The sequence below is a fragment of the Oncorhynchus clarkii genome, chromosome 33, assembly GCF_045791955.1.
Source record: "Oncorhynchus clarkii lewisi isolate Uvic-CL-2024 chromosome 33, UVic_Ocla_1.0, whole genome shotgun sequence".
Taxonomy (NCBI): domain Eukaryota; kingdom Metazoa; phylum Chordata; class Actinopteri; order Salmoniformes; family Salmonidae; genus Oncorhynchus; species Oncorhynchus clarkii.
This window is the reverse complement of record NC_092179.1, coordinates 11640888-11665804: the sequence shown is the minus strand read 5'-3', so window position 1 is coordinate 11665804 and position 24917 is coordinate 11640888. Positions and strand designations below refer to the sequence as shown.

The following is a 24917-nucleotide window of genomic DNA, read 5'->3' as shown; positions in this document are numbered from 1 at the left end:
TCCCAATACATACACACCAAAACCCCAAGACAAAACACACCACAATACAAAAACCCCATGCCACACCCTGGCCTGACCCAATACATGAAGATAAACACAAAATACTTTGACCAGGGCGTGACATGTAGACCCTGCCACATACCTCTTGTGTCTGAGCCGTTGAATTGAGATTCTACTTTGTCTCTATACTGACGCTTAGCTTGTTTGATTGCCTTGCGGAGGGAATAGTTACACTGTTTGTATTCGGTCATGTTTCCGGTCACCTTGCCCTGATTAAAAGCAGTGGTTTGCGCTTTCAGTTTCACGCGAATGCTGCCATCAATCCACGGTTTCTGGTTTGGGAATGTTTTAATCGTTGCTATGGGAACGACATCTTTAACGCACGTTCTAATGAACTCGCTCACCGAATCAGCGTATTCGTCAATGTTGTTGTCTGACGCAATACGAAACATATCCCAGTCCACGTGATGGAAGCAGTCTTGGAGTGTGGAATCAGATTGGTCAGACCAGCGTTGAACAGACCTCAGCGCGGGAGCTTCTTGTTTTAGTTTCTGTCTGTAGGCAGGGATCAACAAAATGGAGTCGTGGTCAGCTTTTCCGAAAGGAGAGCGGGGCAGGGCCTTATATGCGTCGCGGAAGTTAGAATAGCAATGATCCAAGGTTTTTCCAGCCCTGGTTGCGCAATCGATATGCTGATACAATTTAGGGAGTCTTGTTTTCAGATTAGCCTTGTTAAAATCCCCAGCTACAATGAATGCAGCCTCAGGATAAATGGTTTCCAGTTTGCAAAGAGTCAAATAAAGTTCATTCAGAGCCATCGATGTGTCTGCTTGGGGGGGAATATATACGGCTGTGATTATAATCGAAGAGAATTCCCTTGGTAGATAATGCGGTCGACATTTGATTGTGAGGAATTCTAAATCAGGTGAACAGAAGGACTTGAGTTCCTGTATGTTGTTGTGGCCACACCACGTCACGTTAACCATGAAGCATACGCCCCCGCCCCTCTTCTTACCAAAAAGATGTTTGTTTCTGTCGGTGCGATGCGTGGAGAAACCAGCTGTCTGCACCGACTCCGATAGCGTCTCTCCAGTGAGCCATGTTTCTGTGAAACAAAGAACGTTACAGTCTCTGATGTCCCTCTGGAATGCTACCCTTGCACGGATTTCATCAACCTTGTTGTCAAGAGACTGGACATTGGCGAGAAGAATGCTAGGGAGTGGTGCACGATGTGCCCGTCTCCGGAGTCTGACCAGAAGACCGCTCCGTTTCCCCCTTTTACGAAGTCGTTTTTTTGGGTCGCCGGCTGGGATCCATTCCGTTGTCCTGGGTGAAAGGCAGAACACAGGATCCGCTTCGCGAAAGTCATATTCTTGGTCGTACTGATGGTGAGTTGACGCTGCTCTTATGTTCAGTAGCTCTTCTCGACTGTATGTAATGAAACCTAAGATGCCCTGGGGTACCAATGTAAGAAATAACACGTAAAAAAAACAAAAAACTGCAGGCCTGCCTGCCTGCCTGCCTGCCTGCCTGCCTGCCTGCCTGCCTGCCTGCCTGTCTGTCTGTCTGTCTGTCTGTCTGTCTGTCTGTCTGCCTGTGTTGTTAGCATGTTCTGATACTAACTATTGGAGAGTTGAAGAGGAAGAGAAGGGCAAATGGGGTGCAGGAGGGGTGAGGAGAGGTTGTCGCTCTAGGCTAATCCACGAGGGCATGTGATCTTCTGTGAAACTCCTCCTGGTGATGAATTGAAGCGAAGCATTATGGCCCTTGATGATCATGTCACTAGCCATATCTCTCCTCTCTCCTGACACCACAAATAGTATGGTTGTCGGCACCGTCGTGTACTGCACCCACCTGATCTAACCTCTAGGCACCCACTACCACACAAGAGGAATAGGATTGTGTCTGTCCTAATGTCAACATCCGCCAATCATATCATAGGCCATGCAGTACCCCACCCCTGACATTACACATGTATCGATTCAGTGTCATGGACTGATCTTGCTTTGAGGTGACCACTACTACGCATGAGGGAGAGGCTAAGAGACAACGGGGTTAAATCAAGTCTGCTCTAATGACAACATCCGCCAACATCAGTGGGTCGTTCTAGACTGTCAGTCTATAGTCAGCACTGTGGTGTACTGGCCTCGTCTAGCCTTGAGGCATCCACTGCTACTCAAGAGGAAGAGGCAATGGGGAGGCGAATGTTTTAACGTCAACAAACACACACACACACCCACACACAGAGAAACACACACAGTAAACACGCACACGGACAGGCGTGCACACACACACACACACACACACACACAAAAACAGACATACACACACCATCCACTGATGCTGGTCCTTCTAACTGTCAGTCTACAGCTGTCCCAGCCTCCCCATCACGGTGAGCTGTTCAGGGAACGGTTCAGGCTCAGTGAACCTACGTTCATCCCTTGTTTGCTCATCATTTGCGGTTATTATCTTTTTTGAACGCATCTCGTTTAGGAGCCCTGGTTTGTTTGCTAAATGTGAATGGAATTAATTCCATATAATCAAAGGTTAATGAACAATTGAAACAAAGGTCAATTGGATAGTTGTTTATGAGAGGCTGTTACCAGAGGGGAGGCAGGGGAGCAGAGAGGAGAAAGAGAGAGTGGGAGAGAGGGAGGAGAGAGGGGGGAGAGATTGAGAGAGACATAGAGATGGGATAGAGTGAGAGAGGGAGAGACAGAGAGATGCGACATCGAGAGAGAGTGAGAGAGAGAGAGAGAGAGAGAGATAGAGAGATGCGACATCGAGAGAGAGCGAGAGAGAGCGAGAGAGAGAGAGAGAGAGAGAGAGAGAGAAAGAGAGACAGAGAGATGCGACATATCGAGAGAGAGAGAGACACTGTTGAGGTGGAGAGAGAGAAAGAGAATGTTGAGAGAGAGAGAGAGAGAGAGAGAGAGAGAGAGAGAGAATGTTGAGGTAGAGAGAGAGAGAATGTTGAGGTAGAGAGAGAGAGAGAATGTTGAGGTAGAGAGAGAGAGAGAGAGAGAGAGAGAGAGATGATAGAGAGAGAGAATGTTGAGGTAGAGAGAGAGAATGTTGAGGTAGAGAGAGAGAGAGAATGTTGAGGTAGAGAGAGAGAGAGAGGGAGAGAGAGAGAGAGAATGTTGAGGTAGAGAGAGAGAATGTTGAGGTAGAGAGAGAGAGAATGTTGAGGTAGAGAGAGAGAGAATGTTGAGGTAGAGAGAGAGAAGAAAAAAGAAAAAAAGTTATGAAATCTTTTTTCGTTGCATGTTGGAATTTACAAGGATTAAAGTCCTCTGCTTTTGGACTAAAGAGCAGAAACCCAGACTTCCTGAAAGAAATTGATGACGTTGATATTGTAGTACTACAGGAAACATGGTGCAGAGGTGATGTTTCCACTGGCTGTCCAGTAGGTTATAGGGAGATAATCATACCATCCACTAAATTAAAAGGAATCAAACAGGGCAGAGACTCAGGGGGAATGCTAATATGGTATAAATCTGAACTAATTCATTCAATCGAATTGATCAAAACAGGAGAATTCTTTATCTGGTTAAAAATCAACAAGGAGGCTGTCTTGACAGATAAAAACGTCTTGCTCTGTGCCACATACATTCCCCCCTCAGAGTCACCCTACTTCAATGAAGAGAGTTTCTCCATTCTAGAGGGGGAAATGAGTCACTTTCAGGCCCAAGGCAACGTACTGGTCTGTGGAGACCTGAATGCTAGAACAGCAGAAGATCAAGACACTATTAACAGTGATGGGGATAAACACCTACCAGGAAGCAACAACCTTTCCCTCCCCACATACCCCCCCAGAAACAACTATGACAAAGTGAAAAACAACAACGTACTCGTGAAGCTCTGTCGAACACTGGGTCTGTACATAGTCAATGGTTCGCTGAGAGGGACTCTTTTGGTAGGTACACCTACTGCTCATCCCTTGGCAGCAGCACTGTAGACGACTTCCTCACCGACCTAAACCCAGAGTCTCTCAGAGCCTTCACAGTCAGCCCACTAACACCTCTCTCAGACCACAGTAAAATCACAGTGTATCTGAGAAGAGCGGAACCCAACCATGAAGCATCACGGCCCAATAAATTACATGGTACAAAACAGGCCTATAGATGGAGTGCAAACAGTACAGACATCTGCCAAAAATCAATTATTAGCCAAAAAATACAATCTCTCCTGGACAACTTTTTAGCCTTAACATTCTCCCACAGCAATGAAGGTGTACATTTGGCTGTTTGGAACATAAACTTTATATTTGACAAATTAGCCTCCTTGACTAATTTAAAGAAGCATAAGAGCAAACCAGAAATAACAGATAATGAAAAATGGTTTGATAATGATTGCAAAAATCTACGAAAGTCATTGAGAAATATATCTGATCAAAAACACAGAGAACCAGACAACAAAAATATAGGCCTTCAATATGGGGAAACACTGAAGCAATACAAACACACCCTAAGAACAAAAAAGGAACAGCACATTAGAAATCAGCTGGATGGAATCCAGGAATCCATAGAATCAAACCACTTCTGGGAGAATTGGAATAAATTAAACAAACCTCATCATGAGAAATTGGCTATCCAAAATGGGGATATGTAGAGAAATCCATTTGCACACCTCTACAGCAATCTAACAAAGAGCCCAGAACAAAAAGATATACAAGATAAATTACAAATCCTTATATCATCAAATCCTGTGGATACCCCAATTACAGAAGAATAATTATTGGGGAAAACTATGCTCTCTCCAACCCAAAAAGGTCTGTGGTGCTGATGGTATTTTAAATGAAATGATCAAATATACAGACCACAAATTCAAATTGGCTATACTCAAACTCTTCAACATTATCCTTACTGCAGGTATTTTCCCCGATATTTGGAACCAGGGATTGATCACACCAATCTATAAAAATGGAGACAAATTGAGAGGAATTTGCGTTAACAGCAACTTGGGGAAAGTTCTCTGCAGTATTATAAATAGCAGACTACATCATTTCCTTGACGAACACAACGTCCTGAGCAGAAGCCAGATTGGATTTCCAAAAAATGATCGTACAACAGACCACATCTACACCCTCCACACTCTAATTGATAAACAAGTAAACCAAAAACAAAGGCAAAATCTACTCGTGTTTTGTAGATTTCAAGAAAGCATTTGATTCAATTTGGCACAAAGGTCTTTTTTATAAACTAATAGAAAGTGGTATTGGAGGGAAAACATATGATGTTATTAAATCAATGTACACTAAAAACAAATGTGCGGTTAAAATTGGCAACAAGCAAACAGACTTCTTCTCTCGGGGACGGGGAGTGAAACAGGGCTGCCCAATAAGTCCAACACTATTTAACATCTACATGAATGAATTGGCAAAAACATTAGATGAATCGGCAGCACCTGGTATCACCCTACACAACACTGAAATCAAGTGTCTGCTGTATGCAGATGACCTGGTGCTGCTGTCTCCCACTAAAGAAGGGTTACAACAGCACCTAGATCATCTTCACAGGTTCTGTCAGACCTGGGCTCTGACCGTTAACCTAAAAAAACAAATATAATGATATTCCAAAAAAGGTCTGGAAATAAGGATGACAAATATAAATTATATTTGGACACAGTTCTATTAGAACACACCAAAAACTGCACATATATAGGACTAAATATCAGCAACACCGGTAGCCTTCACATAGCTGTGAATGAGCTGAGAGACAAAGCAAGAAGAACATTCTATGCCGTTAAAAGGAGCATCAAAATCGAAATTCCAATTAGAATCTGGCTCAAAATGTTTCAATCAGTTATAGAACCAATTGCTCTATATGGCAGTGAAGTATGGGGTCCAATCTCTAATAATGAATTTACCAAATGGGACAAACATCCAATCGAAATACTGCATGCAGAGTTTTGCAAGACTGTATTGCAAGTGCAAAGAAAAACTCCAAATAACGCATGTAGAGCAGAATTGGGCCAATACCCCCTCCTCATTCGAATAGAAAAAAGAGCCATCAAATTTTACAACCATCTAAAACCAAGTGACCCCGAAACATTCCATCACACAGCTCTACAATGTCAAGAGATGAAACAAGAGAAGAGTCCCCTCAGCCAGCTGGTTCTGAGGCTCAGTTCACCAACCCAAACCAACCCCATAGAGCCTCAGGACAGCACTCAGAAAATCTGGCCCAACCAAATCATCACAAAACAAAAATAAAAATATATCACCTATTGAAAAGACACATCAAACAAATCAAAGTAAACTTCAATGATATTTGGCTCTAAACAGACAGTACATGGTGGCAGACTATCTGACCACTGTGACTGATAGAAAACTAATGAAAACATTGACTAGGTACAGACTCAGTGAGCTGTGCTCACTCTGCTCCAGGGGAGAGGTAGAGACAGAGCTGCATTTCCTATTACACTGTGACAAATACTCAGACCTAAGATAATATTTCTTTCCCCAAATTATAATTCAATACAAAGAATTTGAAACTATAAAAGATCAAATAATCAAATATTTATTGGGTGAAAAGCCAAAATGTGCAGTTTTGGCAGCCAAATATGTGTCCTTCTGCCACAACCTGAGGGACAGCCAGTGAAAAGTGCAAAGTAATGTCGATAATATTTCCCATCTTGTTTTGTTTTGTCTTTCATACCACATCATGTGTCTTCTCAGTCATGTTGACACTGGTCCACTACCATTGCTTTAATGTATTGTTGTTCTCATTAATATTGTTGCTGTAGTTGTTGTTAATGGTAATCCCATGTCCGCTACTACTATTATTATTGCTGTTGGTCCCACCATTTATTTACATATAAATATATATATGTTTTATATATAAATATATATATATTTTTTCTTTTTTTTCGATATGTATACTTTGACAATGTAAGAAATGTAATGTAATGAACTTGCCATGTCAACAAAGTAAATTGAATTGAATTGAGAGAGAGACAGATCCAGATGGGAGGTATTCTCTCTCTTTCGTCCAGACATCCAGATGACAGACTCTCCTCTTCCAGCTGTAGGATAAGAGGTGGATTACAACATAGAGATGGAGGATTCACACACACACACACACACACACACACACACACACACACACACACACACAGACACACACACACACACACACACACACACACACACACACACACACACACACACACACACACACACACAGAGGAGACAGAGGGTGTTACTTCCACTAATCAGACGCTGAAACATGGTGCTCATTGTTGCATGCCTATTGACCCTCTCATCTGACTGTCATGTGGCGTTAGTTACTAGACTAATTGGCTGGCTATTATTTCTTCTGTCTCCCTCTCCCTCTCTCTCTCTTTGTGTGTGTGTGTGTGTGTGTGTGTGTGTGTGTGTGTGTGTGTGTGTGTGTGTGTGTGTGTGTGTGTGTGTGTGTGTGTGTGTGTGTGTGTGTGTGTGTGTGTGTGTGTGTGTGTGTGTGTGTGTGAATCCTCCATCTCTGTGTCGTAATCCACCTCTTATCCTACAGCTGGAGGAGGAGAGTCTGTCATCTGGATGTCTGGACGAAAGAGAGAGAATACCTCCCATCTGTCTCTCTCTCTCTCTCTCTCTCTCTCTCTCTCTCTCTTTCTCTCTCTCTCTCTCGCTCAACATCTCTCTCTCTCTCTCTCTCTCTCTCTCTCTCTCTCTCTCTCTCTCTCTCTCTCAATGTCACATCTCTCTGTCTCTCCCTCTATCTCTCTTCCTCTCCGTCTCTCTCAATCTCTCAGTCTCCTCCCTCTCGCCTCCCTCTCTCTCACTCTATCCCATCACTCTGTCTCTCTCAATCTCTCCCCCCTCTGAGTCTCCTCCCTCTTTCCTCCCTCTCTCCCACTCTCTCTTTCTCCCTCTCACTCCTCTCTCTCTTCTTCTTCACACACATCAATGGGAAAACGGTGTACTATACTGCTACAAACTATAGTCAATCTTTCATTCCGTCTCCGTCTCGCTCCCTCCTGTTTTCACCCCCCCACACACACACAAGATGAGAGAATCAGCTAGTTAAAATGGACACGCCATCCCCTCTCTCTACAGACATCCTCCATCATCACGCTATTAATGGTTAGGTGCGTCTTACACGTTATGGTGAAAACATCCTTATTATGCCTAGAGGGAGCGGAGACGTGCTTCACAGACACAAACACACACATAATGTCTCGGGAATCATAACTCCTCGATTAACAGCAATTACCACCAGAGTAGAGAGAGAGAGAGAGAGAGAGAGAGAGGGGGAAAGAGAGAGGGGGGCGAGAGAGAGGGGAAAGAGAGAGGGGGAAAGAGAGAGAAAGAGAGAGAGAGGAAAGAGGATAGTTGGTCTATTATGACCCCTGTCATTACATCCATGTAGCCTGCTGTGGCCTCATTCTGTTGTTCCTCTCTTCCCCCTCGCCTCATCCGTCTTTCTTCTTCACAGCTTCTCTTCATTAAAACCAATTCAGAGGGACAGTGAGTCGACTTCTCTCTCCTCTCAGACTCGTCACACACATACATGTAGGCACCTACACACGCACACACACACACACACACACACACACACACACACACACACACACACACACACACACACACACACACACATGTACGCACAAACATACGAACATCTTCCAGCCACCCTCATGTCCAGAGACCGCCACAGACCGGGCAGTGGGAGTATCATGGTGTTAGTAATACTCCACAACTGGAAGGCAGGACACAGTGTAGTGGAATAAAAGCAGTCTGTTCGAGAGCAGGAAGCAGGGAATGGACATTTACTTCATTCTAACCACTTAGGAGTGCAATTGCCTTCTACCCAGAGCCTACTGAATGAAATATGTTAGTTTGAGTGTGTGGATCTGCAGGGCATTCTCTTTTAGATGTTAAATGTTGTGCTCAGCATCGTATCAAATGGACAGACAGACAGACGGCTCCACTGTTGTTTTTTCCCCTTCTATTCCCTCCCCCCTCCTCCCACCCCTGTCCCCTCCAGCCATGTCAACATCTGCACAGCCCTAGCAAGGCTAAACATCTAAACAGCTGACTGTTTTCACTGTCACACCACATAGCCCTCAGCACAGCACAGTACAGAAACCCACAGTAAAGGCACACAGTAGAAACTAGCCACACTGCTTACAGCAGTGAGCACAGCAGGGGCTCCAACTCAAATGGTCACTGATGTCTATCTGTGAGTTTGGGAGGGAATTCACTTGTCTGATTTGACTGTTTGAATATGGTGTCTAAATCGATGCCATATTCCCCAAAACAAACATTATGCATTTCAGTATATTGGGAATGAGGTGTCATTTCCTTTCCCACACTAAGAAAAATAGACATCGGTGATCGCTGACAAACCCGAGCAATCTCAACAAACACACAGAGACAAGTTAAAACCAACAGAGAGTGTATCTGATGAAATACGTAGTTTAAAAAAAAAATGCTGACTGACTGTCAATCCGAAGCTGACAGACACTATCTGATAGTTAATATCGCTGACGTTTTTAAATATAGATATTTGAGACTGACATCTACTAGGGCAGCTACTGTTGTTCAGAGGTCCGCAGAGATCCAGCACAGAAGAGAGATGTCCAAACGCTCAAGAACTGTGGACGGTGTTCATGAAGATTCAGCACCTCCATTCAGTACTGTGTTAGAGTGTGTCTGAGCATGTTTCGCTATTCCACGAACCTGTTTCCCGGGAGATCTGTACGAAGGCCTCGACACCGCTCTCGCCGTAGTTCCCCTCGGAGGCGAGCGTGGACACGTAGTTCCATCCCATCGCCGTGACGATGTCCATCATTGCCTGGGCCTGGTAGGAGTCCGGAGGTACGACGCGGGAGAAAAAGTCATACCTCGTGTTGTCACTGAGCTCTGGGGCCGTGGACGCATAGCTGATCTGAGGGATCTGAGGAGAGAGGGAGAGAGAACAGAAAGAAGGGATGAGTTGGGACGGAGGAGGAGAGGAGGTGTTTAACAGGTTAGAATGTGCATCTGTAGCCAAGGACACGTATAGCTAATCTGAGGGGATTCTGAGGAAAGACAGAGTAAGCAGAGAGAGAGAGAGAGAGAGTTAGAGAGAGAGAGATGAAGGAATGCGTTGAGAGATGAGAGTAGAAAGGGTGTCACTCTCCAGAGGATAGGGGGACAGAATGAGAAGGTAATTACTGATAGCATGGCACTGAAGAAATTGAGATAGATTACACTAGCCAGAGGTCATACTCCATCCAAGTGGTTTATCAGAGATCAGACAGCCCAGCTGAAAGAGCTTCAGAAAAGGAGAGAGCCCAGCCAAGGTGCCTGAGACAGACAGGCAGAGAAAATGCAGGAGAGCCCCAGACAGGAGACAGGTTGGAGTGTGAAGGTAGGCAGGGAGAGGCTGGATAGGGAGGCGGGCAGAGAGAGGCTTGGATAGAGAAGTAGAGAGGCTTAGATTGAGAAGTAGAGAGAGGCTTGGATAGAGAGGTAGAGAGGGGCTTGGATAGAGAGGTAGAGAGAGGCTTGGATTGGAAGGTAGAAAGAGAGAGGCTTGGATAGAGAGGCTTGGATAGAGAGGTAGAGAGAGGCTTGGATTGAGAGGTAGAGAGAGGCTTAGATAGAAAAGTAGAGAGAGGCTTGGATAGAGGTAGAGCGGCTTGGATTGGAAGGTAGAAAGAGAGAGGCTTTGATAGAGAGGTAGAGAGAGGCTTGGATTGGAAGGTAGAAAGAGAGAGGATTGGATAGAGAAGTAGAGAGAGGCTTGGATAGAGAGGTAGAGAGAGGCTTGGATAGAGAGGTAGAGAGAGGCTTGTATTGGGAAGGAGAAAGAGAGAGGCTTGGATAGAGAGGTAGAGAGAGGCTTGGATAGAGAGGTAGAGAGAGGCTTGGATTGGAAGGTAGAAAGAGAGAGGATTGGATAGAGAAGTAGAGAGAGGCTTGGATAGAGAGGTAGAGAGAGGCTTGGATAGAGAGGTAGAGAGAGGCTTGGATTGGAAAGGAGAAAGAGAGAGGCTTGGATAGAGAGGTAGAGAGAGGCTTGGATAGAGAGGTAGAGAGAGGCTTGGATTGGAAGGTAGAAAGAGAGAGGCTTAGATAGAGAAGTAGAGAGAGGCTTGGATAGAGAGGTAGAGAGAGGCTTGGAATGGAAGGTAGAATGAGAGAGGATTGGATAGAGAGGTAAAGAGAGAGAGAGGCTTGGATAGGGTGGTAAAGAGAGAGAGGGGCTTGGATAGGGCGGGAGAGAGAGAGAGAGGGTTGGATAGGGAGGTAAAGAGAGAGAGAGAGGCTTGGATAGAGTGGTAAAGAGAGAGAGAGAGAGAGGCTTGGATAGGCTGGTAAAGAGAGAGAGAGAGGCTTGGATAGGGTGGTAAAAGAGAGAGAGAGAGGCTTGGATAGGGTGGTAAAGAGAGAGAGGGGCTTGGATAGAGTGGTAAAGAGAGAGAGAGAGAGAGGCTTGGATAGGGTGGGAAAGAGAGAGAGAGAGGCTTGGATAGGGAGGTAGCGAGAAAGAGAGGCTTGGATAGGGAGGTAGAGAGAGAGAGGGGCTTGGATAGGGTGGTAAAAGAGAGAGAGAGAGAGGCTTGGATAGGCTGGTAAAGAGAGAGAGGCTTGGATAGGGTGGTAAAAGAGAGAGAGAGAGGCTTGGATAGGGAGGTAGAGAGAAAGAGAGGCTTGGATAGGGAGGTAAAGAAAGAGAGGGGATTGGATAGAGTGGTAAAGAGAGAGAGAGAGAGAGGCTTGGATAGGGTGGTAAAGACAGAGAGAGAGAGGCTTGGATAGGGTGGGAAAGAGAGAGAGAGAGGCTTGGATAGGGAGGTAGCGAGAGAGAGAGGCTTCGGGAGGCATAAAGGGCACGCAAACAGACATGCAGGACAGGGAGGTAGGGAGGGCTGAAAGTCAAATGGTGAAGTAATGGAATCTGGATGAGAGATGGCCGACTGACAGGTTGATTTGTCAGGAGGGAGAGGATGCCCATGGCTGAATTTTACACACACACTCTCTTTCACACACTGACATACACACAGACGTGTACACGCACTCACACTCGTATGCTCCCACTCCCACACACACATACTTAAACACCACATACAGTGCATTTGGAAAGTATTCAGACCCCTTGACTTTTTCCACATTGTTACAGCCTTATTCTAAAATGGATTTTCCTCATTATCTACACACAATACCCCATAATGACGTAGCAAAAACAGGTTTTTAGAAATGTTTGCAAATGTATTTTTTTTAAAAGAGCAAAAATACCATGTAAGTATTCAGACCCTTTGCTATGACACTCAAATTGAGCTCAGGTGCTTCCTGTTTCCAATGATCATCCTTGAGATGTTTCTACAACTTGATTGGAATCCACCTGTGGTAAATTCAATTGATTGGACATGATTTGGAACGGCACATACCTGTCTACATAAGGTCCCTCAGTTGACAGTGCATGTCAGAGCAAAAAACATGCTATGAGGTTGAGGAAATTGTCCATAGAGCTTCGAGACAGGATTGTGTCCAGGCACACACACATAACACACACAAAGAAGTATGTACACACACACATAACAAACACAAAGAAGTGTGTGCACACACACATAACACACACACATAACACACAAAGAAGTGTGCACACACACACATCACACATCACACACACACAGGAGAATGCACACACAAGTAGTCTATGGCTGCTTCAGTGGCATTCTAGGAGAGAGGGAAGAGCTGCCAATCTCTCTCCCTGTACACACACACACACACACACACACACACACACACACACACACACACACACACACACACACACACACATACTGATAGCTGAACACAGCAGAATCACTCGATGGGGAATGGAAGGTGTGGAGGGATTCTAGGACAGCTAGTTGTGGTGAATACTGATGGAACCCACTGCTCAGTGTCTCAGTGCTATCAACGCTTGCCAGCTCAAAAACAGCCCATCTAACAAACAACAACTAATTGGAGACTTCTTTGATTCCCAGGTGAGGAGACTCTCACTTTCCTCACCTTCACCAATCTTCCAGCCATGAAAGACTGTTATTCTAGCTGCATCTTCAATGAAAGACTGTTATGCTAGCTACATCTTCAATGAAAGACTGTTATGCTAGCTACATCTTCCATGAAAGACTGTTATGCTAGCCACACGCTTCAATGAAAGACTGTTATGCTAGCTACATCTTCAATGAAAGACTGTTATGCTAGCTACATCTTCAATGAAAGACTGTTATGCTAGCTACATCTTCAATGAAATACTGTTATGCTAGCTACATCTTCAATGAAAGACTGTTATGCTAGCTACATCTTCAATGAAAGACTGTTATGCTGGCTACATCTTCAATGAAAGACTGTTATGCTGGCTACATCTTCAATGAAAGACTGTTATGCTAGCTACATCTTCAATGAAAGACTGTTATGCTAGCTACATCTTCAATGAAAGACTGTTATGCTAGCTACATCTTCAATGAAAGACTGTTATGCTAGCTACATCTTCAATGAAAGACTGTTATGCTAGCTACATCTTCAATGAAAGACTGTTATGCTGGCTACATCTTCAATGAAAGACTGTTATGCTAGCTACATCTTCAATGAAAGAATGTTATGCTAGCTACATCTTCAATGAAAGCCTGTTATGCTAGCTACATCTTCAATGAAAGACTGTTATGCTAGCTACATCTTCAATGAAAGACTGTTATGCTAGCTACATCTTCAATGAAAGACTGTTATGCTAGCTACATCTTCAATGAAAGACTGTTATGCTGGCTACATCTTCAATGAAAGACTGTTATGCTCGCTACATCTTCAATGAAAGACTGTTATGCTGGCTACATCTTCAATGAAAGACTGTTATGCTAGCTACATCTTCAATGAAAGACTGTTATGCTAGCTACATCTTCAATGAAAGACTGTTATGCTAGCTACATCTTCAATGAAAGACTGTTATGCTGGCTACATCTTCAATGAAAGACTGTTATGCTAGCTACATCTTCAATGAAAGACTGTTATGCTAGCTACATCTTCAATGAAAGACTGTTATGCTAGCTACATCTTCAATGAAAGACTGTTATGCTGGCTACATCTTCAATGAAAGACTGTTATGCTGGCTACATCTTCAATGAAAGACTGTTATGCTAGCTACATCTTCAATGAAAGACTGTTATGCTAGCTACATCTTCAATGAAAGACTGTTATGCTAGCTACATCTTCAATGAAAGACTGTTATGCTAGCTACATCTTCGATGTTGTCCGCTCTCTAGGAAGATATATTTGTTTTGACAAATGGTAAGTGAACATTTGAAGTGTTTATATATCCCAAAACGAAGGACTATTACAAACACAAAGCAATACAAACGTTCATAAAGTTTAGCCAGGTAGATATTAATGATGCATGCCGGTTGAAGGTAAACAAATAAAGAAAAAATACAGTATATCAAAATATAAGGAACAGGATGGAAAACAATGGATAAAAAAAAGGTTACATTTATTTTTTTTATTAAATAAAAAAGCGTCTTATTTTCAAACAGCGGAAGAATATCCACATCAAAGGAAGAAAGATGTGAGATCATGAAGATGAAATCGGGGTCGTCCGTATCGGCATGGCGACCAAGTGACCTCGGAAAGCATGCCTTTTCTGAACTCTGTTAAAGAGAAAGACGGAGAGAATGAGAAAATGAAAAAATTAGTGGGATGAGTAACATGGAGAGCTAATGAGTTGATAAAGAAACAGTATACCACACACATTAAATATATAAAATATATCGTCTACTGTAAAGTATACTGTGTTGTATAATGTGCTGTATACTGTGCTGCATATTATATTGTCTACTGTACAGTATACTGTGTTGTAAACTGTGCTGTATACTGTGCTGTGTACTGTGCTGTAAACTGTGATGCATACTGTGCTGTATACTGTGCTGTATACTGTGCTGTATACTGTGCTGTATACGGTGATGTATACTATGCTGTATACTGTGTTGTATACTGTGCTGTCTACTATGTTGTACACTGTGTTGTACAATGTGTTGTACACTGTGCTGTATACTGTGCTGTAAACTGTGCTGTATACCGTGCTGTAAACTGTGCTGTATACTGTGCTGTATATATATATGCTGTGATACATACTATATCGTCTACTGTACTGTATACTGTGATGTATACTATATTGTCTACTGTATACTGTAATGTCTACTGTACTGTATACTGTGTTGTATACTATATTGTCTACTATAGCGTCTACTGTTCTGTATACTGTACTGTCTACTGTGCTGTCTACTGTGCTGTATACTGTGATGTATAGTGTAATGTCTACAGTGTTGTTTGCTGTACTATATACTTAAATCAAATCTAATCAAATCGGTGTATACTATATTGTCTACTATACTTTACTATCTACTGTGTAGATGTGACGTATACTGTGACGTATACTGTGTTGTATACTATGTTGTACACTGTGTTGTACAATGTGTTGTACACTGTGCTGTAAACTGTGCTGTATACTGTGCTGTAAACTGTGCTGTATACTGTGCTGTATATTGTGCTGTATACTGTGCTGTATACTGTGCTGTAAACTGTGTTGTATACTGTGCTGTCTACTGTGTTGTATACTGTGTTGTATACTGTGCTGTATACTGTGCTGTATACTTTGATGTAAACTATATCGTCTACTGTACAGTATACTGTGCTGTATAGTGTGATGTATACTGTGCTGTATACTGTGGTGTATACTGTGCTGTATAATGTGTTGTATAATGTGATGTATACTATGTCATCTACAGTACTGTATACTGTGCTGTCTACTGTGCTGTATACTGTGATGTATACTGTAATGTCTACTGTGTTGTTTACTGTACTGTATACAACGGTGTATACTATATCGTCTACTATACTGTATACTGTACATGTGTTGTAAACTGTGATGTATACTGTGATGTGTACTATATCGTCTACTGTGTTGTATACTGTGCTGTATACTGTGTTGTGTACTGTGATGTATACTGTGCTGCATACTGCGCTGTATACTGTGTTGTATACTGTGTAGTATACTTTGTTGCATACTGTGTTGTATACTGTGATGTATACTGTGTTGTACACTGTGCTGTATACGGTACTGTATACTGTGTTGTCTACTGTGCTGTATACTGTGTTGTATTCTGTGATGTATACTGTGCTGTATACTGTACTGTCTACTGTGTTGTACACTGTACTGTATACTGTGTTGTATACTGTGCTGTATACTGTGATGTATACTGTGTTGTATACTGTGCTGTATACTGTGTTGTATACTGTGCTGTATACTGTGTTGTATACTGTGCTGTATACTGTGCTGTATACTGTGTTGTATACTGTGCTGTATACTGTGTTGTATACTGTGCTGTATACTGTGATGTATACTGTGTTGTATACTGTGCTGTATACTGTGCTGTATACTGTGTTGTATACTGTGCTGTATACTGTGTTGTATACTGTGCTGTATACTGTGCTGTATACTGTGTTGTATACTGTGCTGTATACTGTGTTGTATACTGTGTTGTATACTGTGATGTATACTGTGTTGTATACTGTGCTGTATACTGTGCTGTATACTGTGTTGTATACTGTGCTGTATACTGTGTTGTATACTGTGCTGTATACTGTGATGTATACTGTGTTGTATACTGTGCTGTAAACTGTGCTGTATACTGTGTTGTATACTGTGCTGTATACTGTGTTGTATACTGTGTTGTATACTGTGATGTATACTGTGTTGTATACTGTGCTGTATACTGTGCTGTATACTGTGTTGTATACTGTGCTGTATACTGTGCTGTATACTGTGTTGTATACTGTGCTGTATACTGTGCTGTATACTGTGTTGTATACTGTGCTGTATACTGTGTTGTATACTGTGCTGCATACTGTGCTGTATACTGTGTTGTATACTGTGCTGTATACTGTGATGTATACTGTGCACAGCATACAGTTAAAGTCAAAGCTACTTTCATGACCCAAGACATATACAAAATTATGTATATATGTGGCTCTGCTCACGAGTCACTAGTCAAACTTTTCATTTAAATCTTCACGTTCTGGACTAATGCAGAGAAACAAGGATACATAACCGCTCGTCGACTCCATAATATCAGTCCTACTGTGGTGACAAGCTTGTGACTCTCTGCCATACAGTATAAATCATCTATGAACCGAGGGTTGAGAAAGCAGCAGTTTTCAAAGCAGAGGGAGGGAGGGAGAGTCAGAGGGAGGGAGAGTCAGAGGGAGGGAGAGTCAGAGGGAGGGGAGGAGGGAGGAAATTAAGGATTTGTTACGATTTCACTGGAGAAGTTGATTAGGCCGTGAATCCACCTCTAATTCCATTTGCTCTAATGAATATGCAGTTTCAATCAGAGCTGCTCAAATAATCAGCCTGCCGGTCGGAGAGAAGACAGGGAAAGGCTGAGGAGCGTGGTTCACAGCGATGCCAGGGAAAATAAAATCACCACAATTACACATCCCACTCTATGCAGGGAAAGCACCGATCGGCATGTTAATACTGTTATACACATACAGTACACACAAGTACACACATACATGTATACTGACAAACACAAGCACATTCATGTAATCACACAGTCCACAGGTTAGCATGTATGCATGTCTGAAAGGAAGACTTTACACAGGTTATATCAAGGGAAGAAGAGGATATGGGGACAGACAGTGACTTACTGTAAGGTCAATGTCACACTGACCGATGATGTCAATTTGTTGGAAGTACACTATAAGGAGGCCAGCATTGATGTTGAGGGGATTCTAGTCTGGACCTGTAGATTATAATTCAACTGATGTTGAGGGGATTGTAGTCCCAGTCCCAGACCTGCTCACCCCTATTACTAGTCTGTTCAACCTCTCTTTCATATCGTCTGAGATTCCCAAAGTTTGGAAAGCAGCCGCGGTTGTCCCCCTCTTTAAAGGGGGAGACTATCTAGACCCAAACTGTTACAGACCTCTATTCATCCTGAAATGCCTTTCTAAAGTCTTCGAAAGCCAAGTGAACAAACAGATCACCGACCATTTTGAATCCCACCGTACCTTCTCCGCTATGCAGTCTGGTTTCAGAGCTGGTCACAGGTGCACCTCAGCCACGCTCAAGGTCCTAAACGATATCATAACCTCCATCGATAAGAGACATTACTGGGCAGCCGTATTCATCGGCAGACTCAACAGCCTTGGTTTCTCTAATGACTGCCTTCTCAGATAGAGTTCAGTGTGTCAAATGGGCCTGTTGTCGGACCTCTGGCAGTCTCCATGGGGATGCCGCAGGGTTCAATTCTCAGGCCGACTCTCTTCTCTGTATATATCAATGATGTCGTTCTTGCTGCAAGTGATTCTTTGATCCACCATTCTGTATACTTCTGGCCCTTCTTTGGACACTGTGTTAACAAACCTCCAAACGAGCTTCAATGCCATACAACACTCCTTCCATGGCCTCCAACTGCTCTTAAATGCTAGCAAAACGAAATGCATGCTCTTTAACCGATTGCTGCCCGCACCCGCCCGCTGCTCGCACCCACCCGCCCAACTATCATCACTACTCTGGACGATTCTGACTTAGAATATGTGGACAACTATAAATACCTAAATCTAGAATCGGCTTCCTATTTTGCAACAAAGTCTCCCTTCATGCTGTCAAACATACGCTCGTAAAATTGACTGTCAAACCGATCCTTGACTTCGGCGATGTCATTTACAAAATAGACTCCAACACTCTACTCAGCAAATTGGATGCAGTCTGTGCCATCTGTTTTGTCTCCAAAGCCCCATATACTACCCACTATTGCGAACCTGTATGCTCTCGTTGGCAGGTCCTCGCTACATATTCGTTGCCAAACCCACTGGCTCCAGGTAATCTATAAGTCTTTGCTAGGTAAAGCTCCGCCTTATCTCAGCTCACTGGTCACCATAGCAGCACCCACAGGTAGCACGCGCTCCAGCAGGTATATTTCACTGGTCGTCCCCAAAACCAACACCTATTTGGCTGCCTTTCCTTCCAGTTCTCTGCTGCCAATGACTTGAACGAATTGCAAAAATCACTGAAGTTGGAGACTTACATCTCCCTCTCTAACTTTAAACGTCAGCTGTCAGAGCAGCTTACCGATTGCTGCAGCTGTACACAGCCCATCTGTAAATAGCACATCCAACCAACTACCTACCTCATCCCCATATTTTGTTTTTGTTTTTCTGCTCTTTTGCATACCAGTATTTCTACTTGCACATCCTCGTCTGCACATACAGTCGGGAGAACATGTATTTGATACACTGCCGATTTAGCAGGTTTTCCCTACTTACAAAGCATGTAGAGATCTGTAATTTTTCTCACTTCAACTGTGAGAGACGGAATCTAAAACAAAAATCCAGAAAATCAAATTGTATGATTTTCAAGTAATTAATTTGCATTTTATGGCATGACATAAGTATTTGATACATCAGAAAAGCAGAACTTAATATTTGGTACAGAAACCTTTATTTGCAATTACAGAGATCATACGTTTCCTGTAGTTCTTGACCAGGGTTGCACACACTGCAGCAGGGATTCTGGCCACTCCTCCATACAGACCTTCTCCAGATCCTTCAGGTTTCGGTGGCTGTCGCTGGGCAATACAGACTTTCAGCTCCCTCCAAAGATTTTCTATTGGGTTCAGGTCTGGAGACTGGCTAGGCCACTCCAGGACCTTGAGATGCTTCTTACGGAGCCACTCCTTAGTTACCCTGGCTGTGTGTTTCGGGTCGTTGTCATGCTGGAAGACCCAGCCATGACCCATCGTCAATGCACTTACTCAGGGAAGGAGGTTGTTGGCCAAGATCTTGCGATACATGGCCCCATCCATCCTCCCCTCAATACGGTGCAATCGTCCTGCCCCCTTTGCAGAAAAGCATCCCCAAAGAATGATGTTTCCAGCTCCATGCTTCACAGTTGGGATGGTGTTCTTGGGGTTGTACTCATCCTTCTTCTTCCTCCAAACATGGCGAGTGGAGTTTAGACCAAAAAACTCTATTTCTGTCTCATCAGACCACATGACCTTCTCCCATTCCTCCTCTGGATCATCCAGATGGTCATTTGCAAACTTCAGACGGGCCTGGACATGCACTGGCTTGAGCAGGGGGACCTTGCGTGCGCTGCAGGATTTTACTCCATGACGGCGTAGTGTGTTACTAATGGTTTTCTTTGAGACTGTGGTCCCAGCTCTCTTCGGATCATTGACCAGGTCCTGCCATGTAGTTCTGGGCTGATCCCTCAACTTCCTCATGATCATTGATGCCCCACGAGGTGAGATCTTGCAAGGAGCCCCAGACCGAGGGTGATAGACCGTCATCTTGAACTTCTTCCAAGCACACCAAGCTGCTTGCCTATTGTCCTGTAGCCCATCCCAGCCTTGTGCAGGTCTACAATTTTATCCCTGATGTCCTTACACAGCTCTTTGGTCTTGGCCATTGTGGAGAGGTTGGAGTCTGTTTGATTGAGTGTGTGGACAGGTGTCTTTTATACAGGTAACGAGTTCAAACAGGTGCAGTTAATACAGGTAATGAGTGGAGAACAGGAGGGCTTCTTAAAGAAAAACTAACAGGTCTGTGAGAGCCGGAATTCTTACTGGTTGGTAGGTGATCAAATACTTATGTCATGCAATAAAATGCAAATTAATTACTTAAAAATCATACAATGTTATTTTATGGATTTTTGTTTTAGATTCCGTCTCTCTTACAGACCTCTACATGCTTTGTAAGAAGGAAAACCTGCAATATCGGCAGTTTATCAAATACTTCTATTCCCCACTTGTATATCACTCCAGTGTAAATTGCTAAATTGTAATTACTTCGCCACTTTTGGCCTATTTATTGCCTTACCTCCTTACTTCATTTGCACACACTGTATACAGATTGTTCTATTGTGTTATTGACTGTACATTTGTTTATCCCATATGCAACTCTGTGTTGTTGTTTTTTGTCTTATTGCTTTGCTATATCTTGGCCAGGTCGTAGTTGTAAATGAGAACAAGTTCTCAACTGGCCTACCTGGTTAAATAAAGGTGAAATAAAAATAATAATAAACCAATTCTACCAAGCTCTATTATAATATCCACCCTGACCCAGGTCCCTCGGGGGGAAGATGGAAACCTCCTCTCTACTGAGGCTGCTCTGTGTGGTGTGTGTGTGTGTGTGTGTGTGTGTGTGTGTGTGTGTGTGTGTGTGCGTGCGTGTGTGTGTACAGTGCTAATGGAACTGTCTGGGGCAGGGACAGAGCATTAGGCTGACAGATGGGGCTGCTCTATAGCTAATTAACCCAGACACACACAAACACAGAAAGACCTATTGTAAAACAATCTGACGGAGAAGGGTGGACATGCGTCAGGATTAAGGGTGAGGGGAGAGACCATTACACGCACACAGTTACACACACACACACACACACACAAGCATACACACACACAGAGAGTTGATGGGCTGTATGCTGCTGCAACGACACAGTGGCCTGTCAGGGTTGATTATGGTTATTAGGCAGGAAATTACTCAAGACTCAACTCAAACAGCTAACTGAAACAGAGGACATGTTATTGTGACGCATATTTCCACCATCTTGTCACCTCCCCTTTTAGACTGTGATACAGGTGAAGATGAGGAGCTACAGTAACAGATTGTATCCACGGAGAAAAATGACACACCAGTTGTCACAGCACCTCCTGCCTAATGAGAAGCACTGCACGACACTCATCAAGTTCCCATCCCAGCACCCCAATCTGCCACTTTGGTTAGTCAAGCCCTATGGAGTGTGTGTGTGTGTGTGTGTGTGTGTGTGTGTGTGTGTGTGTGTGTGTGTGTGTGTGTGTGTGTGTGTGTGTGTGTGTGTGTGTGTGTGTGTGTGTGTGTGTGTGGTGTGCGGAGTGGTGTGTGTGTGCGTGCGCATGTGTGTGTGTGCTCACGTGCGTGCGTGTTTGAGAGAGAGAGTGCGTGAGTCATGTGTGTGTTCCTGCATTAATTCACGTTGCTGAGGTGATTCTGAGAGATTTAGCTAGCTATGAGCTCTATGTAAATGCCTCAAATCCCCTCGGCACAAACAAATAAAGGATATATCAAAGAAAATAAAAACAATCGCCTCATTCTGTCAAAGTTCATCCTTCACTCCTGATCCAGGATCCCAACAGAGTTTTTCATTGCTTCTAAACAGCATTACTATACTCGACTGTGTGGAGAGGAGAGCTGGATGGATAGAGGGAGAGGAGTTGAAAAACAGAAAGAACAGGGATGGGGAAAGAGGTGGGAGAGAGGAAGAAGAGGGATGGAAACAGGGAGGATAGAATAGTAAAGTGGGGTAGGGGGAGAGAGGGTTGAGAGAGAGAATTGTTCCCCAACTTGGCTCTAGCCAATTTAATCAATCCTGGATAACATCCACCTCTCCTCAAGCCTGCAGCGATTCCTCACCCCTGATTACAGCCTCACACATACGCCTGGCTGACATCCAGACCTGGCCAATCAAATTACCAGCACCTTCCAACACAGGGTACTAGATAACAAGGTGAACTAATTAAAAGAGAAAGACATACAGTAAAGTAGAAATAAAATATGAAAACCTTCAATTAATAGACCAAGAAAGTGAAATGGAATATTCCTCAATTTATGATATTGACACGCTAGTACCACAACCTGCAGTGCACTCAGCATGGTGAAGATAACAAACATTTCATCAACAGGTGTGGGTGCCAGTGGCTAGGTACTGTGACCATATACTTAGAATGAGTATATGGTCAAAGCGACAAGTTTAGATGTTGATTGGTCTGGTCCTCCTTCCTTTCCTTTCCTTTCCTTTCCATTCCTTTCCTTTCCTCTCCTTTCCTTTCCTTACTCCTCATTCACAAAGAGCTATTGGTGAGGTAGTATGTCGTTACAGAGCTCTGCCAGCTGTAGGCCTACTCAGATGTGTGAATTCATGGGTGTTTGGAACTGTGTCAAGTTAATATTGTTTTGGCAATCTGTTTAGGAAACAACTCTTTTTCATCATTTTTGTTGTATACTAAATACTGTATCTCTCATCACCTGCACTGTAAATGAAATACCACCTATTTTTGTGCCTGATCTTCTGACTCTGACACAACTGTTGCTGCTCCAACCTACTAGGCTACTGTGTGTGTGTGTGTGTGTGTGTGTGTGTGTGTGTGTGTGTGTGTGTGTGTGTGTGTGTGTGTGTGTGTGTGTGTGTGTGTGTGTGTGTGTGTGTGTGTGACGGGTGAGGCAGCTGTGGTGCCTGGGCAATAAAGTTTGAATATCTTTGTCAATATGACCCGACCCCGCTCAAATTATCATTTTTTTTACCAAGGATCACTGTAGAGACTTCTTTATTTGAAAGAAAAACAGCACACATACATGCAATATATATAAACTCCATGACACCTGACATAAAATAAAATGAATGAATACATACATTTATATATGGTTGTCTCAACTGACATGAATCATCTGACATAGATTGGCATACTGTGTCAAAGTCAATTGGACACACCTGTCATAGAAGCATCATGTCAGATTTACATTCAAATCCCTCCTCTGTACACGTCGATTAACCTGTCTGAGCCCATGGCTTTATGAAGGACCATTTTATGTCAAAATCCATAAATTAATTTGTGTAATGAAGCATATGTGTAACTGTATGAAGCGAAGGTCTTGAGTTAAAACATTCTACTGCAATAGAAAGAGCTATGGAAACAATCTGAGTCTATAGATCCCTTGTGTGTATTCTAGATTGTACAAACCAGAGTGAAGGGTTTCGAAAGAATGAAGTGTCTGATTGTATGTGTTGATTTCGCTTACTTTAATAGAAGAACCTCCTTTTAAAATAAGCTATAATCTAATGCGTACCTTAAAAATGTATCGATAATTATCATAAGAGGAGGGAATGTGAAGAAAAGTTTTTAGTTTGTGCTTTTCTAATAAACAATTCGACGGGGTTCATGCAAGTGACTGATTGATCGTGCCTGGGAGGAATCAGTATAAGCAATGTGGCAGTACGCGCAGAATATTGTTTTGAGAACCGAAAAGTGTCTCAGTTTCAAGGTCTCAGCTGAACCAAACGTTAATGATGAAATCATTATGAATAATGCAAATATAACTTATCTTGCAAGCAGTATATAAGAGAACTAACGGGACTGCCACAGGCGGAGCTCCTGACGGCCGTGTACTACTTGGTGTATTAAACTTGTTGGAACCTCTACTGCTTGTTTTAATATTAACTTCAGGTGTCCATGGTGGTATTTTCCACGACAGCCGGCTCCAGACAAAAGCAAGTTAGAAAGAGTTAGAAAAGTTGAATTAGAAAGTTAAAAGAGTAGAATGAACAAAGTGCAAGTTCAAAATGTGGTTGTGCATCAGCAGTTTTTCTCTTGTTATGTCAATCACTGACAATCACTCAATTAGCCATGTAAGCTAGCAATTTTTAGATTAGTAAATTAGTCTAGCCAGCTATCTAAATGTGTAGTAATCGTGGCTGAATACAGACAGGTCACAAAGGGCATGTGCCTAGGGGCCCCCATTGATTGTGTTAGTCACTCTCACTTAGAGATCCTTAACATACCTCTTACAACGGCAAAACGTGTAGAATTGCAAGAAAATTAGCTGTAAAACTGTCTCACAGCAAAATGAGAAGAACTTCATGAAATTTGTTATGGGGGTTGAACAAATCTTGCTTAAGGCCCCCAAAAGGCTAAAGGCGACCATGAAGATGATTAAACGTGAACTGGCCAGCCTCCTCCCGGTGTGCGGCGGGGAATGAAGCGTGACGTGATTTGGGATGGATAGAAGGATCATGTCAAACTCAGTACCGGGCATAGTCATTGGAGGAGCTACTGTCTGGGTATATCTCAAATGGCACCCTATTCCCTACATGGTGCACTACTTTTGACCGGAGCACTATGGGCCATGG

At 43.2% G+C, this 24917-nt stretch overlaps 1 protein-coding gene across 2 annotated transcripts in view; it reads right to left on the bottom strand.

Annotated features, from left to right (window-relative positions):
- LOC139393098 (metabotropic glutamate receptor 8-like) overlaps positions 1 to 24917 on the bottom strand; it is a 235002-nt gene that overhangs the window by 121232 nt on the left and 88853 nt on the right. For both annotated transcript variants that reach the window (XM_071141447.1, XM_071141448.1), the window contains exon 3: positions 9689 to 9905. In XM_071141447.1, the coding sequence (XP_070997548.1) occupies positions 9689 to 9905 (217 nt within the window). The remainder of the gene's footprint in view (positions 1 to 9688; positions 9906 to 24917) is intronic.